General features: G+C 32.4%; 1 protein-coding gene across 3 annotated transcripts; it reads left to right on the top strand.

Moving 5' to 3' along the window:
- Window positions 1-4,472: 4,472 nt before the first annotated feature.
- LOC122629451 lies at window positions 4,473-15,019 on the top strand. 3 transcript variants are annotated; one of them, XM_043812864.1, is made up of 7 exons: window positions 4,473-4,768; window positions 8,408-8,562; window positions 9,625-9,747; window positions 9,833-10,115; window positions 10,265-10,485; window positions 12,981-13,133; window positions 13,787-15,019. In XM_043812864.1, exons 2-7 carry the CDS (start codon window positions 8,455-8,457, stop codon window positions 13,883-13,885), a joined length of 987 nt encoding a protein of 328 aa, XP_043668799.1. In that variant the 5' UTR covers window positions 4,473-4,768; window positions 8,408-8,454; the 3' UTR covers window positions 13,886-15,019. The 3 variants fall into 3 exon arrangements, with proteins under 3 accessions (XP_043668799.1, XP_043668798.1, XP_043668797.1); XM_043812863.1 differs by lacking the exon at window positions 4,473-4,768 and adding an exon at window positions 7,343-7,598; XM_043812862.1 differs by lacking the exon at window positions 4,473-4,768 and adding an exon at window positions 7,344-7,641.
- The last annotated feature ends 364 nt before the right edge of the window (window positions 15,020-15,383 follow it).

Here is a 15,383-nt window from a genome sequence, read left to right as displayed (position 1 = left end):
GCATCAAAAACTAATAACTCTTTCGTCATTAACATTTCGTCATTTTCGGTGACGTAGTAATAGTAGACGTATCCGATTCACCATTAACATAGATCAATTATGTAGGATGTCGTCAGCGATAAAAAAAAAGTACTTTTTTTTTCCTCCAGCTTTTACATAGACACACACATCCAATATTTGTAACCTGATGATAGTAACAAGTCAAGAAAAAACTCATCTTAAATGGAACAAGACTGATCGAGAGCCTTGAAGATCGGCTGATGAGTAGTCAAACTATATAAGCAATTATTAGCAAATAAGAAATTATATAAGATTTGAAAACGTGTATTACAAAAAATCACATGGTTGTAAAGTACTGTGAGGGTTAAATTTACAGAAACTAGAGATTTCAGTGAATAATATTTATAAGTAGGTCGAGTATGCATACCTCTCGGCGACTTTGAACAAGGATTCTCTTTATGATAATATCGCAAGTAGACCACTAAGATCATGACCTCTATCCTTGAGATAGCTTTACCACGAGAAGATCTATGTATCATTTTCAAGAGGATCGTTATGTACATATAGTTGATCGCCGTGTTCTAGAATCTCCTTTTCTAACATAAATACAAGTTCGTTCTCAGCAAAAACTCGTCTTTGACTTTAAATATGTAAATATAGCCATTGACATTATTAAAAAGAAGAAAAAAGGAAAATAAAAAGGGACAACGAAATGTCGACGAAGAAGAGAAAAACTATTATCGATCGTTTAAGATATTAAAGAATAAAATTTTCTTTCGTAATTATCTCTGAAATATAGATAACATTCTTGTGTAAAAAATTCCATAATGCTACGTTACTTATCGCCATAATATAAAAACACGAAAGAAGTTAACCGGTTACTGACTTAGACTTTTTATTTGAATGAAAAATATAAAAAAAAAAAGAAGAAAGAAAAAAACGTACAGCAAATTGAATCAGAATGTAAGAATTTTATGATCGTCGCGATGAATTTTAATAAGAATTTGTAATAGCGTCGAGAAGGACGAATAAGAGGAACGTACTGTGGTATTTGGCCAATAAGAGATCGAACTTGAATTAATGAAAAATAAAAAAATAAAGAAATATATATTTAATCTCAATTGATGTCGTAATGGTAAAAAGAAATGTTTTCGTTTTTTTTTTCTTTTTTTCATGACAATAAATCAATCGAAGCGAACGATGAAGTATGTGTATAATTAAAAATACTTTGGAACAATCAATTGAAAATTTCATTTTAAATATTCATGTAATATTTATTATTTACTTTTGCAAGTAATTAATTATTTATATTCAGTCACATACGTACGTTTTGATAGACGTTAGAAACAACTCTTTGCTGTCCTTTGATCCTCTTAGAATCTTTCATTTTTCGCATCGTAAACCTTTCAAACGAATTACAAGATCGGAAGAAAAACAACAGGTGTTAAACAAACGATGATGTAATACAGTTCTAAGATCGAAGATTTCGAGCTAACAAAAAGGTCCTGCATTCAAAAGATTCGTTACTTCGTAATAAATAAAATAGGACTTCACTTTTACTTCTTTCATTTTCTATACGTTCTGGTAGTCAGATGTTATGTAAGATATCGCGATTCGTCTGATCTTTTGCTCCATGACCCCTAGATAGTCAGCCCGCTTTCTAACTGCATGTCATTATGAGCCAATCCCATAAGCGTCGTTTTATTAACTCGCAACAAACGCACACATCGATATATCTTATCGAGATCGCACGTGGATATGTTTTCCCATTCGACGCTTACCAACATTCCTTCATTTTATTACACGAAATTAACGAACGAGTGATAATCATATGCGGAAGGTTTAATCAAAGCAAATTAAAAACAAGAAGAAGAAAACGAAAAAGAAGAAAATTATTCTTTTAATTAAAAATGTTTACTAGTTTTATATACCTACACACATACATATATATATATATACATATATACACACTAATACATATATGTGATATTATTCACGAAACTTTACAAACTTATGACGAAAGATTGAACTAGCAATGTCTCGTCTAATTAACGTGTAAAATTGACCCGTTTCGACAGTAAGATTTCTTGATATACTCCAAGAAACGTGAATACTAATTATAATGATGCATCTTATGAAGAAAAGCTTGTGTGAAAGAGTGAAAGAAATTATTATAGTGTATTATCCTTCAGAGTGCATGATAATCGATTAAATCTTGTATTAGGAATATGTAAAAAAAAAAGAGAAAAGAAAAAAGAAACGGAAAGATATTGAATTAACTTTCACGATAAGTAAAACGAAAAAGAACTTGTTCGATGTTGAAGGCCTTCTCCCCCCTCTCTCTCTCTCTCTCTCTCTCTCTCTCTCTTTCTCATTCGTCCCGTCGTATAAGACAAAAAAATGTAGAAAAAATATTAGGAACAGGACATTAATAAAACAACAAAATCCAAAGTAAAATAATAATATCCAGTTTCGTTTGACCGATCGAACTTTGTACAGTTAATCTAGCTCACGAAAGTGTTAACGATCGATTGAGTTCTGTTCTTACATACTTACGTATGTTTCCATTTCTATTCGTATACCTAATTATATACGAAGAAAAAATATGCAGTGGACTTTGTGATGATAAACTTTTACCACATAGCATTGATCGATGCAATACCACACATGTAAGTATAATACTTACGTGGGTACGTATACGCATAATGATCTATTACGATTGCCATAACGAGGTTCCTCTTTTATATCTTATTTGTCTCGATATCTCGTAAAAGACTTTAATGGCGGGCGACGACGTTACGAATAGGAAGTTTCGCAGTGCGGAGAAAGTTAAGGACGACATATTTATTCGGATTATACGGTCGATCGAAGAAGACAAAACTCAGGCTCGACAGGTTTATTCTAAGAGAAGATCTTACGTAAAAGATCTATCTCGGTGAAGATGAGAAGTTGAAAATGAAATAGTCCTATCGGAGTCACATTCTTCTAAAAGAAAAAAGAAAAAAGAAGAAGAAAGAATGAAAATACAAACTTTGAAAGCATCTGAGTTAGACATCCGTGAAAGTGACTACGCACATTCGAATGTAAGTGCTATCGGCAATATGAACATAGTAGTATGTTAGTCACGCCGATAATTCATCTTTTCTTAGAAGAGTAAAATTTCTTCCTTTAGTTTCATGGGAAACAGAAGGAAGAATTTAAATAAAACTTTCGAACGTTTTAGTTCGAAAGTATAGCAGCAAGAATTGTTAAAATCGTTAATCAATAGATAGAACATTAAGATCGTTTATGATATTGTATATATGTATACCTGTATGTATATATATATATATATGTATATATATATATATATATATATATATATATATATATATATACTATTAATTCTTCGAAGAATTTAGCATGAAATTCAAAACTCATATTTATCATTCGTACCATTCAAACTTAATTACAAATATCATTGATATAATAATCAATATAAGTTAGAAATAATATTTATGGTTACGAGATCATTCGTAATATGTGAAAATTTCGAAAAGAAAAAAAGAAGAAAAAGAAAAGAAAAAGAAAAAAGAAAGTCGATACACGTGTAATAAGTGAAATCTTTAGTGTTAAACGTTATTTAATGCAGTGTTATTATTGGTAATACTTCATTCTTTATTTTTATTTATTTGCAAGATTATAGGAGTATATAAATCGTAGGATGTATTGACAAACATATATTGTATAATTACTATATAAATTCGTGGGTCGTGCGAGACATAGTTGTCGTTTTGTCGGCCGACCAATTTCCCCATGACGACTTTCCTTCTCGCGAGTCTACTCGTCCGGCTTTATTCCGTCGACGGCGAAGCGACGTGTATTAAGTGTCGAACTATCGGCTCCGTAGCCGGCGCGCTAACTCGAAGTCGGCCTCGTCGTTCGTTCATTCGATCGATCGATCAATCGATCGATCAATAATCAATTGATTTCGAGAGATCGACTCGATAATTTCGCGAATTTATATATTCACTTAGATTGGTTAACCGGTTTTCTATTGGACACTGAGTAGAGTAGAGTGTCCCATCGTGTAGCGACGAGTGCAGTGTCACGATTTTTTCATTTTAATCTTTCTTGAGCAAGAGAGACAGAGACAAAGAGAGAAAGAGATAAGGAAGTGTGTTCTCGGTTGTATTGGTTGAGAAACACTGTCAGAGTGAGACCGAGCTTTACGAGTAAGCTTTACGAGAGGAAGAGAAGGATCATCGCTGTTACTCTTGTAGAAAGTTTCATTTATGAAAGTCTCTTGACGTTATTAACAATCTCTAATACGTATTATTTAGACGGCACGATCGGTCCGCTCTACGGTATCGCGATACTTTCCTTGAGGATCACTGTGACGATAAAAAAAAAAAAAGAAAAAAAAAATCCATTTATCTTTTAAAATAAGAAATAATAATATTTGTAATATACGATCGACATCATCGTAACTATCGAAAGGTTTGCATAAAAATGTCCCATTAAGAAAGTCGCGATCGATCATCGACATTCGTTCGAGGTACGCGTATCAAAAAATTTCTCTCGTCAATTAACTACTAGTTGAAACTTTCTACGTTGAGTGTCGAAAACAAAGTAGAATATTCTTCGACATTTAAATCGACGTTAAATGAATGAGTAACGAGTCACGTGAATTGCGGAAATCGAACGTGATTCTACGTACGTGAATCGTTTTCCTTAATTATCGATATCGGAGCAGTGTGTAATTTTTTTTTCGCGAAGGCCACGCGGGGTAAGTAAATAAGTAAATAAGTAAGTAAGTAAGTAAGTAAGTAAGTAAGTAAGTAAACAAGTTTTTTTAAAATGTCATAAAAAGCGAAAAGTTATCGATTCCGGGTTAACGAACCGTGTTCGAACCTTCGATAGGATCTTGAAAAGAGATCAATTGAAGTTTTTCGAAGTTGTCGACTTTTGGGATGTCATATTGGTTGATATCATATAATTCATGTGATATCATCTTACGTGTCACGTTACGTAAGACACTCTAGAAGATCCTGTTCTCGTTTTTACTCCTACTTAAGTGTTTGGATGATCACAAGAGAATGAGAGGAGTCAGTCGGACTCTCTCTTTCGTTGGAAAGTTATACACGAGCGTTCTTGAACGTTTGAGATGCCGCTCGTATTTTAACGTCGTAACGCTACGTGGCACCACTCTACGAGTTGAAAAGATTGTCTGACCACATCGTTATAGTTTACTACTTTACTAGACAAATCCCTACGTTTCGTCATATCCGAGACTCATGCTATGCCGATCGAGCAGACATTAAAAACTTTTTAAACGATCTATACTTCGTCCCTCATAACTCGTTAAAAACGATTATATGACTTTTGCATAATAAACCCAACGATTCGATTCAAGTTTCAATTAACCGGATTAACAGGATATAGAAAACGTTAAAATATTTCCCTTATCAGTCCATTATGTCAACCTAGATAACAGAAACTGTTTCAAAAATAATAAATCCTCGTTTGTTTTTAAAGATCGATGTAACTTTCGTACGAACGTTAGTATTCATTCGTCTTCTTCGTTATTCCATAAATTTAATCTAAGTTTAATTCATTTTAATTAAAAAGTTGTATAATAAACATAAATTTGTTTCGTGAGACGATTTTAAAAGAAAATTATGTATTCATTGGTGTCACGTAATTCTTTATTTATTAACGATCCAACAAAAAGATGTTAGCCATGAGATGTCAAGTAAATCGTTTATCAAAATACGTACATAGGTCGTTCGCTACTACTTAAGAATTTCGGCTTGGTAAGAATTTCGTAAGCGTAAGTCTGAGAAAAAAAAAGAAAAAAAATAAAGGAAAAAGAAAAAGAAAGAGAGAAAAATATAAAAAGAGAAAAAATATCGAACAAGTTCGTTGACTCGCGACGCATTTGAATGAACGATCTAACAGGACGTGTTCATTCGTTTGCTTGCGTAATGGCGAATTCGGTGAAAAAGATGAGCAGTAAAATAATGCGTGCACGTAGAATCTGTATATATGTAGGTAGAATTATTTGACGGTAGCATGAACGACACAACAACTATACTGCGCCAGTGCCGAAGTTGCGCCGAATGCATTCGAAAATCGATTTGAGTCCTTGATCCTTTCTATCGAGGTTTTCGTGCACCGAATTGAAAAGCGTGTCTGAAAATTCGCTACGTTGTATTCAGAGCGAATAGTAATAGACAGGATAGATAATGAAATACTTGAAGAAATTACTTTTATTATAATAACATAATTGAGATGAAAGTTTTATTTGCGTTCGTCTATTTCTATCGATCGATATCGATCGCTATTCGATGCTGAAATTAATTGTTAGAAAATTTTTCTATCGACAATTTTCTATCGCGAAATGGTAAATAGTAAATCAAGATTACGGTCAAGGTGAAAGGACGGTAACTCGAATTGAATTTTTACGATCAATGTCGGTGAACGTTCTTAATTAGCAAGAAGGTGTTTCGTGCCGATGAACAATCACAATTAGCGTTGTTGGGAAAAGTTGTTATGATTGGAAACGATTACTTTAACGAAGTATTACGTAAAGATTTTATAAACTAGCTCGATGGGTTTACTTTCTACCGAATGTTCTTTGATGAAAAAATATTATGTTTTCTTTCCTTTATTATTGAATAAAAAAACAATGAATAAAAATAAAGAGAGAGAAAGAGAGAGAGAGAGAGAGAGAGAGAGAGAGAGAGAGAGAGATGGACAAGACATTTTTTAAATATAAAAATACCTTAGATAAATTAATAAAAAAAGAAATTAAATTCATAAAAACTAACTGTCTCATAATGGACATTTCATTCAAGTAATATGAGATAATATATACACACGTCATTATATAAAAATAAAAATAAAAAGCAAATTTGAAAAATAGAAAAAAAAGTCGTTTCTAGGTAATCATCATTACCCCTATAATTACATACTTTTAATTTTTATTAGAAACCTCTTTAATATGTGACTAATAAGCTTTGCGCAATAATATATTATTCAAATTTAACCGAATAGTAGATTAGTCTCATTAATAATTCACAAAGTCGTTAATCTCATTATACCGTCCATTATCGATTTGTTTATTATTTGATCTTGATCACGAACAATATCGAAAATGGAGCACGATGAGATCGATTGCTTCATTGAATTTCAAAAAAATTTGACACGAATTCGTTGGCAAAAAGACTATTTAAAATTCGTTTTAGTCGAAATATTTTTAATAGCACGATTTTATATTGTGTTATTAGTGATGGTGATGGCGTTGATGGTGGTGGTGGTGGTGATGAGGGAGGAAAGGAGGGAGGAAAGAGGAGAAGGAGAGAGAAGGGGTGGAATAGAACAGAGAAGGGTGGGGTAATAAGGCAAAGAGGTAAAATATACAAGAGATCCATGTGGTTTGCGCGAAGCAAATCGAAAGTCTCCCACCACTAGTCGCTTATAGTGTAGCTCGCAATTCTCGAAGCTTGATTCTCGATTCTCGAAGGGGCACACATGCTCGGCTTCGTTCCCTCGACTTTGTAAGACATCGGAACCTCCTTCACCGTGGTCCTCAAACGAGCCTCGTACTCCGTCAGGTACACATCTCTTCGCTCACCTGCATTCGACTTACTGTCTCCTGTAAGTTCAACATCTTCATCATCGTCATAAAATTTCGTCGTTCATTTCTTCTTTTGTTTGTTTGTTTGTTTGTTCCTTCGTTTGTTCTTTATTTTCGTTGTCAACATATACACGTGCATATGCACGTAAGTGTAATAATCCACATTCTTACATGTATAATATATATATATATATATATATATATATGTATATATATGTATATGTATACACATATGTATGTATGTATGTATGTATGTATGTATGTATGTATGTATGTATGTATATATATGTACATATACAAATATATATATATATTTTTATTATTTTATTTTTATTACAACGAAAAGTAATTTACCGCCGTGAATGTCGTTCGTGGTTTTTTTTCTTTTTTATCGATTAATATTTTTTCTAAACCACTTCTTTTCGCATTTGTTCGTAATCGACGTTTTAGATTTTAGATACACACACACACACACATATATTTCGAGTGACATTTAAAGGCAACGATCTAACAGTTCCACATATATTGGATTAAAATCGGTTAAGTTCATCTCAAAGTGTTTTATCGTGGCAGAAGATGCACTCTTATAAACGTTATAGCGGGATTTAACACGTAATCAAGATGTAATCGATTATACTTTCTTTCCACCTTTCACTTAACTTTTATATCGTTGTTCAACACCCCCTTCATATTCTTCTTCTTCTTCTTCTTTATCTTCTTCTTCTTCCTCTTCTTCTTAATGACATTATAATATAAATCGATGTTGTTTTTTTTTCGAACATATAGGTTTAATTTGTAAGGAAAAGAAAAAAGGAAAAACGGTGATTGAAAAAATGAAGTTCACGTGGACGTTGTGCGGTTTGTTGCTGATCTCCGGTTTTGTTGCTTCCAATCCAATAGTAAAAAGAGATGCCGAAAACGATCTGAGCCCTTTGAACGAAGTAAGTTGACATGAAAAAATCGTTCGTAGATCGTGATTAACCTATGGATTTAAATGGAAAGTCATTCTAATCGAATGACCTTGACTACTTTTAGAAAGCCTACGAAATCGTCCTCCATCGTATTAGTTTGAAATGTACGTATGTACATATGTACGTTTCAATAATGCATCGAGACATTACGTGCGAATAGTACAACGTCGTTACTATACGTCGCGATTTTCCATTGCGCCATTTCGCTCGCTTATGAATAACAACCTCGATTTGCGGTAGCTTATTGCTTAATGAGAGAAAACGATGTTTATTATCGAAGCGTACGGAAGAAATATCTCTATGTCAATATGATCGTTGAACGATGCAATCAAATAAATGTTTTGTCGTAATGGGCGTTTAATTTAATTTTAAGAAATTGAAAAATAACGCATAAATGGAGTTTTGACGAGTATTACAATCTTTCTTTTTCCAAATAAGAACATTTCTAATCCATTGTCGTACTTGAAATCGTTTAAATATCTGTAAATAGAATGTAGAAACATTTAGGAGACGGGCGACTAGATTTGATTTGATGAATAGAACGAAGGAAGAAGGGGTGGGGAAGAAAAGATATACAAGGTAGAGAGGGAATAAGAGAAAGAGGTAAACAGATAAAAAGAGAGAAAGAGAGAGAGAGAAAGAGTCTCGGTCCCAAGGAACAAGTCGAGAGTGAAAGTAGACGGTTAAGTTTACGAGGCGACAGAGATACGTAGATTCACTCTTTTAACGGATTTTCCGGTACCCATGCCCGCGCGTCCACTCGTCGTGTGTCACAGTTCATCGATAAATCATTATCGGCTCTTTACGTAATCGTTCTATTCTAATTCTATCTTGTTTTTTCTTTACCTTTTTTTTCTGCTCTTTTTGTTCTTTTCAATTAAAATATGTGTTATTAATTAATGAGACTTATCCCCCATTGATTTCTCCGTTATTACATAAAATTTTTAAGAGGTTAACAATTATTTGTAGAAATGGTGAAAGTTGTGCACTTTTCTTGTATAATTCGTCGAACTATTCGTGATTTACAAATAGGTGTACGTATTCGAGGCTGATGAGGATCAAAAAGTTGACGATGAGAGAACCGACAGAGACAAGAGAAAAATTGGTATCGTCAAATTGGGAGTGTCGAATGGCGTTATCAACTTTGTTTTTGGTGTAAGTAATATTTGGTATTAGTCGATTAAAAAATAAAAGAAATAAAAGAAATAATGAACGATAGGTATGAATCTAATATTTTTAGAAATTAGATGCCTTCCTGGATGCTAAAACAAAAGCGTTGACGGTATTGGACGAATCTAATAAAGCTAAGAACGCAGCTTTTGGTATAGACAATAGTCAATCGGCTACCAGTCAATTTATCGGCAATCTCGTCTCGCAGAAGATTCAAGCTGGTACGGCCAGTATTGGTCCAGTGATAAGCAGTGCCTCGACATTTTTTAACAGTGCAAAGAGTGGATTGACCAATGCGTTCGTTTCGAAATTGGCGCCATTGAGTTCTATCGCCGGTGGTCTTAGTGGTGGAGGTATGAAAGATACAAAAAGAGGGAGAGAGAGATAGCGGCGGAGGGCAGATTTTCTTGTCGTACTCGTTTATAGTCGTTTTTTTTTATATTTAACTGAATATTATATTTATTCATTGTTATTAATTTTTAATAAATATATTTAACTACAGGTGGTGTCAGCGTTGGAGGAGGAGTCAGTGCAGATAGTGGCGCATCTAGTGCAGCAACATCTCAATTACTGAGTAACTTGCTCTCTTCGAAATTAGGAGTTATATCAAATCTGAGCTCTGCTAGTAATAGTGGAACTTCCGGTTCTTCGAACGGAAATGGAGCCAGTGGAGCCGGTGCCGCTGCTGGAATTAATCTTGGAGCATTCGCCAATCTTGGAGGGGTAGGATTATATTAATCGAGTGCCTGTTATTTTTTTTTCTTCTTTTTCTTTTTCTTTCTTTGCGTATGCGTGTGTGTTTATGTACGTGTGTGTACATACAGAGTAATACAAGTATAGGTAGTTCTCACTTTTCCGAATTAAAATGTACATTTTGTTCCTGGAAATTATATAGTTTTATTATTAAAAATCTGAAAATAATTTCCTTTTTTTTCAACGAAAGATAAATTTGTTGGATATTACGATATTTAAAAAAAAAAAGAAGCAAAAAAATTCGTCGAGTGGGAACTACGTGTACTTTATTTTTTTTCTTCTTTTCTGTCTGCAATACGGTCTTCTTTTTCTTCTTATTCTTTTTCTTCTTCTCTTATGATTATATAACATAACATGTTTACTCTTTTTTTTACATATAATTTCTAATTATTTTCGAAGGAAATATCTATTTTTATCTCTATTCTTTTCGTATTACTCTTCAGCTATCTTTCGATTTATGGTCAAGGTCTAAACGTTCAATTCAAATTCTGCGAATAATTATTCCAGCTCTATTACTTTTGCATAATTATGTATAGATATGCATTATTTATATATTAATCGATAATATGGTATGCTCGATTGACTAATTCGAATTTGAAAATCATTACAAGGAAATCGAATAAAAACGGCATCATCTAGTTTAGCTTGATTTTAATCTTGTATAATGCATTTAATAGTCAATTGCATTCATTGCAACAAAATGCAGTAATAGAGTTCATCATTGTAGGATACTAAACAGGGTCAAAGATTTATCTTGGGATCATTAGCATTGCCTTTCACTATACTCTCATTCGAACGCTCTATTTCTTTTTTCTTTTTCTTATATTCTTTCCTTTTTTCATTCTACTAACATTTTTTTTAAACGATTTCTTATTAATCGATTTCCATCGTCTTTTTTTATAAACGAAAGCTTTTTAAACGAACTCGACTCAATACTTTATAAAATCTTAACAAAACCTAACGTGGGCTGAGAAAAAAGACTAAAACAAAAAAGAAAAAAAAAAAACAGATAAAAACTCTCTTAACGAGTACTGAAAATAGCTATTATGCATAACAGTATGACTACCCGCCACCATAGACGGCGTAGTAGAAGGCTTAAAACGGGGAATTTGGAAACTGGACTTTGGACTTTCGAGCATCGAACGGCTACGCTTGACCGGAGATCATCATTCCAAAAAGCCATGGATATGCCATAAGATAATAGAGAAAACGAGAGTAAAAAAAAATGAATATAATAAGAGATTAAAAAAGGAGATAGAAAGATAAGATCGAAGAGGGACAGTATTAACGAAGTGATAAAGGTTTCAATGATAAATGGACATTTTTTGTTTTCACTTTCTTTTTTTAGCTCGGCCGATAAAACGCACGAGGACTAGGGCACATCCTCTCCCCCCTACCCCTCTTCTCTTCGAGTGTATACCCTGTTACAACATTACTTTCTCGAGATAAAGAACCACACAAGTCACTGCAAAAAAAAAAAAAACAAAGAAACAAAAGCAACTCTCACGTTCCTGTGTTGTTATTGCAATCTCGTTAATGCTTATCGTTTTATCAAGTTTAAATTCTTTGAGGCAATCCCCGCGAAGCTAGCTTGGATATATTGAGAGATTTCGAATCTCTCTATAAGAATTTATTGTCTGTAAATAATTTCGCTTTTAGTAAGTATTATTTTTCTGTTTTTTTTTTTTCTTTCTTTCTTTCTTTCTTTCTTTTTTTCTTTTTTTTTCTTCTTTTTTTCTTGTCTTCGTTATAAGGTGCGATTCGATCTCTGATAGAATCCACCGGTATCGCGTGTTAATAGTGATGTAAATAGTGCATCTGAATGCTTTTTTACGTATAATACTGACGATAACGATCGATATGATGATGATGATGATAATGATGATAATGATGATGATAATGATGATGATGATGATGATGATAGATAATAATGATTATACGAAATAAACTTACTACCATTTGTTTGTCTACCACTTATGATTAGATATCTTTTAGTGAAGTATAGACATTCCGAATCCTTTCCTCATTTCCTATCATAGTTCACACATTATCTATTGTAAGAGAGACGATATATTTTTCCTTTTTTAATTAAAATAAATCGATTTATCATTAATAACATATCGAAAAAAACGTAGTTGTAGTATATATAGAACTTGATACTTTTTATACGAAATCATCACTGTACTATGGTGAATAAAGAAATTCCCTATAATTCTCTAGTAACATCTCATCATAGGAATAAGTGTCATAGACAAATCGCACATACCCACATACACACATGCGCGCACGCGCGCGCGTTGTACATATCAGGTATACACACATATACATACGTTCGAAGATTTATAAAAAGAAAAAGAAATATGATTCAAAGGTCGATCAATGTAGTGAAAGTACTCGCGGTTTATACTAGGAAGTTGGTAAGGTAAATGATAAAAGCATTACATAGAAACGCGTTGTTTGTTTAGAAGATCGAAAGCGGTTCTACAACGACAACAACGGAGGAAAATATTCCAATGTTCGATAGACAAAAAGTATCCTTGGATATACCGCCACCTGTGTTTGGTTCTGGCTTCACTTTAATCACAAACATCAGTAGAATTCTCAGCAATATTATTCTTGTAAGTATTATATTATAATTGTATCGATCATTCAAAAACCTTCACTACTTTTTAATTCATAAACAGAAATAAATTATATCTTGAAGTTCAATGAACGATAAAATACAAATCATCATTGTTTCGATCGAAAAAGTACGATGACGCAGAAGTATCGAGAAGTCATATAAAATCATGACAATGTCAGAAAAAGAAAAATTCATATATCATTTCTGGAGACTATGATTAGAATATTTAATGTTTTTTATGCGATATAAGAAATTAGTTTCTTAGTTGTTTTACTATTCTTTTAATTTTTGTAGTATGCAAATACCGGTGAACGTAAATGTTGATTGGTTGTTTTAGTGATAGTAACGGTAAAAAAACTAGTTATCCTCGATCAAAGTCCTTCAGGATAAAGTCAAAGACTTCAATATATGAATTTAGTTATGGTACGAAGGATTCAAAAAGAGAAACGTTATGATTTATAATATCTTTTCTTTTTATTTTATATATATAACATATATATAATATATATATAATATATATATAATATATATATATATATATCAGTTAACAGAGATAATAATTAAAATAACTTTAATTTTCACGTATTTCACGATCGTTTTTATAAAAAAAAGAATATTTTTTTGAACTTATTATCTCTTACTTTTCAGAATTCAGCCCGTCGAACACAGACGCTCTTAGAAATCTTCAAGCCCTTCTTTCGAGGTGTCTTTGCTATAAAGGGTTTACCATCGGATAATCCACACTAATGAAGTTCTTCATTAAACACGTTGGTGCATCGTAGAATCCTGAGAGAAAAGATTCAAGATTCGTGATCGATTTGCCATCTCAAAGTAATTTAGTCGGCTCGAGTACTATTATTTCTTCCATCGATTTGATCGTATCGATCACATCGATCCAATTTTTTTTTTATTTTATGACATCATTCGAATAGGAATATATTTGCAATGGAAATTTTACGACCATGAGAATCATTTAAAAAGAAATAGGCGGAAAAAGAAGTAACAGGAATAATATTTTAATAATCTTATCATATTTATATATTAATAATATTAAAATATATATATGTATATATATGTGTGTGTATATATATATATATAAATTTGGGTACAAACAGTAAGCTTCCTAATATGATGCCATAAAGTGTTGAACGAATGACGATGCAATATTTTTTGTTGTTATTATTGTTATAATAAATGATTTTATAATAGAGAAGTCACTAACAATCGTTGAAATGTTTTATAACTAAATACATACATACGTTATATATATGTGTGTGTGTGTGTGTGTATATATATATATAAATATACATACACATATATACAGGTATATAAAGACGAGAAATCCGTAAATGAAGGATAATGACTTCTCTCAAATAAAATCGATTTATAATAATGTAGGAAGTACCAAAAAGGACAGTACGAGTTATAGTATTGTCCAATTTTCTTTTATATTCTTCAGAAATAAAATCGAATAAGGTCTTAGTTTTTATTAGAACAAACCAACCAATAGTTTTTTAAGTCTTAACGCTTAACTACGATAACGATACTATATATGTATATAAACGATATGTAGTATTATTACGTAAGATCGTAAGTTAATCATTTAGAAGGTACATTATATTACTTTCCTTTTCGCGTGACCACGTAATGCGGTGAACACGTATACGAAAATTCCTTGCATGTCCAGATTCGATCTGATAATAATACCTTTGGATACTAAAATTGTATCGATATATTTCATAGAGTCAACTAGAATTATTGGTTCTTACTATAATAACAGTACACTCGTCATGTTACTCGAATTTCAAGCGAAGATAAGAGAAAAAAGATGATATTTTATTTTGTAAATAAAATAAAATCCAATCGCGAATCTTACGATTATTTTTCGTTTCACTTTCCTCATTATATGAATATGTTTGTTATATCCGGTGAAAGCTTCTCTCTCTCTCTCTCTCTCTCTCTCTCTCTTTCTCTCTCTCTTTCTCTCTTTCTGTTTCTATCCTTCGCTTTCGGTTATCTTAAGAGAGAAAGAGAGAGAAAGAAGAAAAATTCGGAGAAAACCCGAACGTTATCGCGGAAAGTATTCAGAACACATATATAGAACTTCCTGTTACCGGAAAGGAGTGCATAGAATTTATGAGACAGTTATCTCACTTATTTCCAGATAATCGATAATTTCATGCTTATGGGAATTCACGTAACGGATGACGAAAGGAACGTGAATAACATTATTGCAAAAATTGTG

The sequence above is a fragment of the Vespula pensylvanica genome, chromosome 5 (genome assembly GCF_014466175.1).
Source record: "Vespula pensylvanica isolate Volc-1 chromosome 5, ASM1446617v1, whole genome shotgun sequence".
NCBI lineage: Eukaryota > Metazoa > Arthropoda > Insecta > Hymenoptera > Vespidae > Vespula > Vespula pensylvanica.
Note: the sequence above shows the minus strand (reverse complement) of the source record. Positions and strands in the feature narration are given on the sequence as shown.

What these genes read in the sequence shown, in the direction of transcription:
- LOC122629451 (XM_043812864.1), top strand. Translation starts at nt 8,455, where the DNA reads ATGAAGTTCACGTGGACGTTGTGCGGTTTGTTGCTGATCTCCGGTTTT. An exon ending in TTATCAACTTTGTTTTTGGT is followed by an intron (nt 9,748 to 9,832) that starts GTAAGTAATATT and finishes TAATATTTTTAG; the next exon opens with AAATTAGATGCCTTCCTGGA. An exon ending in TTCTCAGCAATATTATTCTT is followed by an intron (nt 13,134 to 13,786) that starts GTAAGTATTATA and finishes CTTACTTTTCAG; the next exon opens with AATTCAGCCCGTCGAACACA.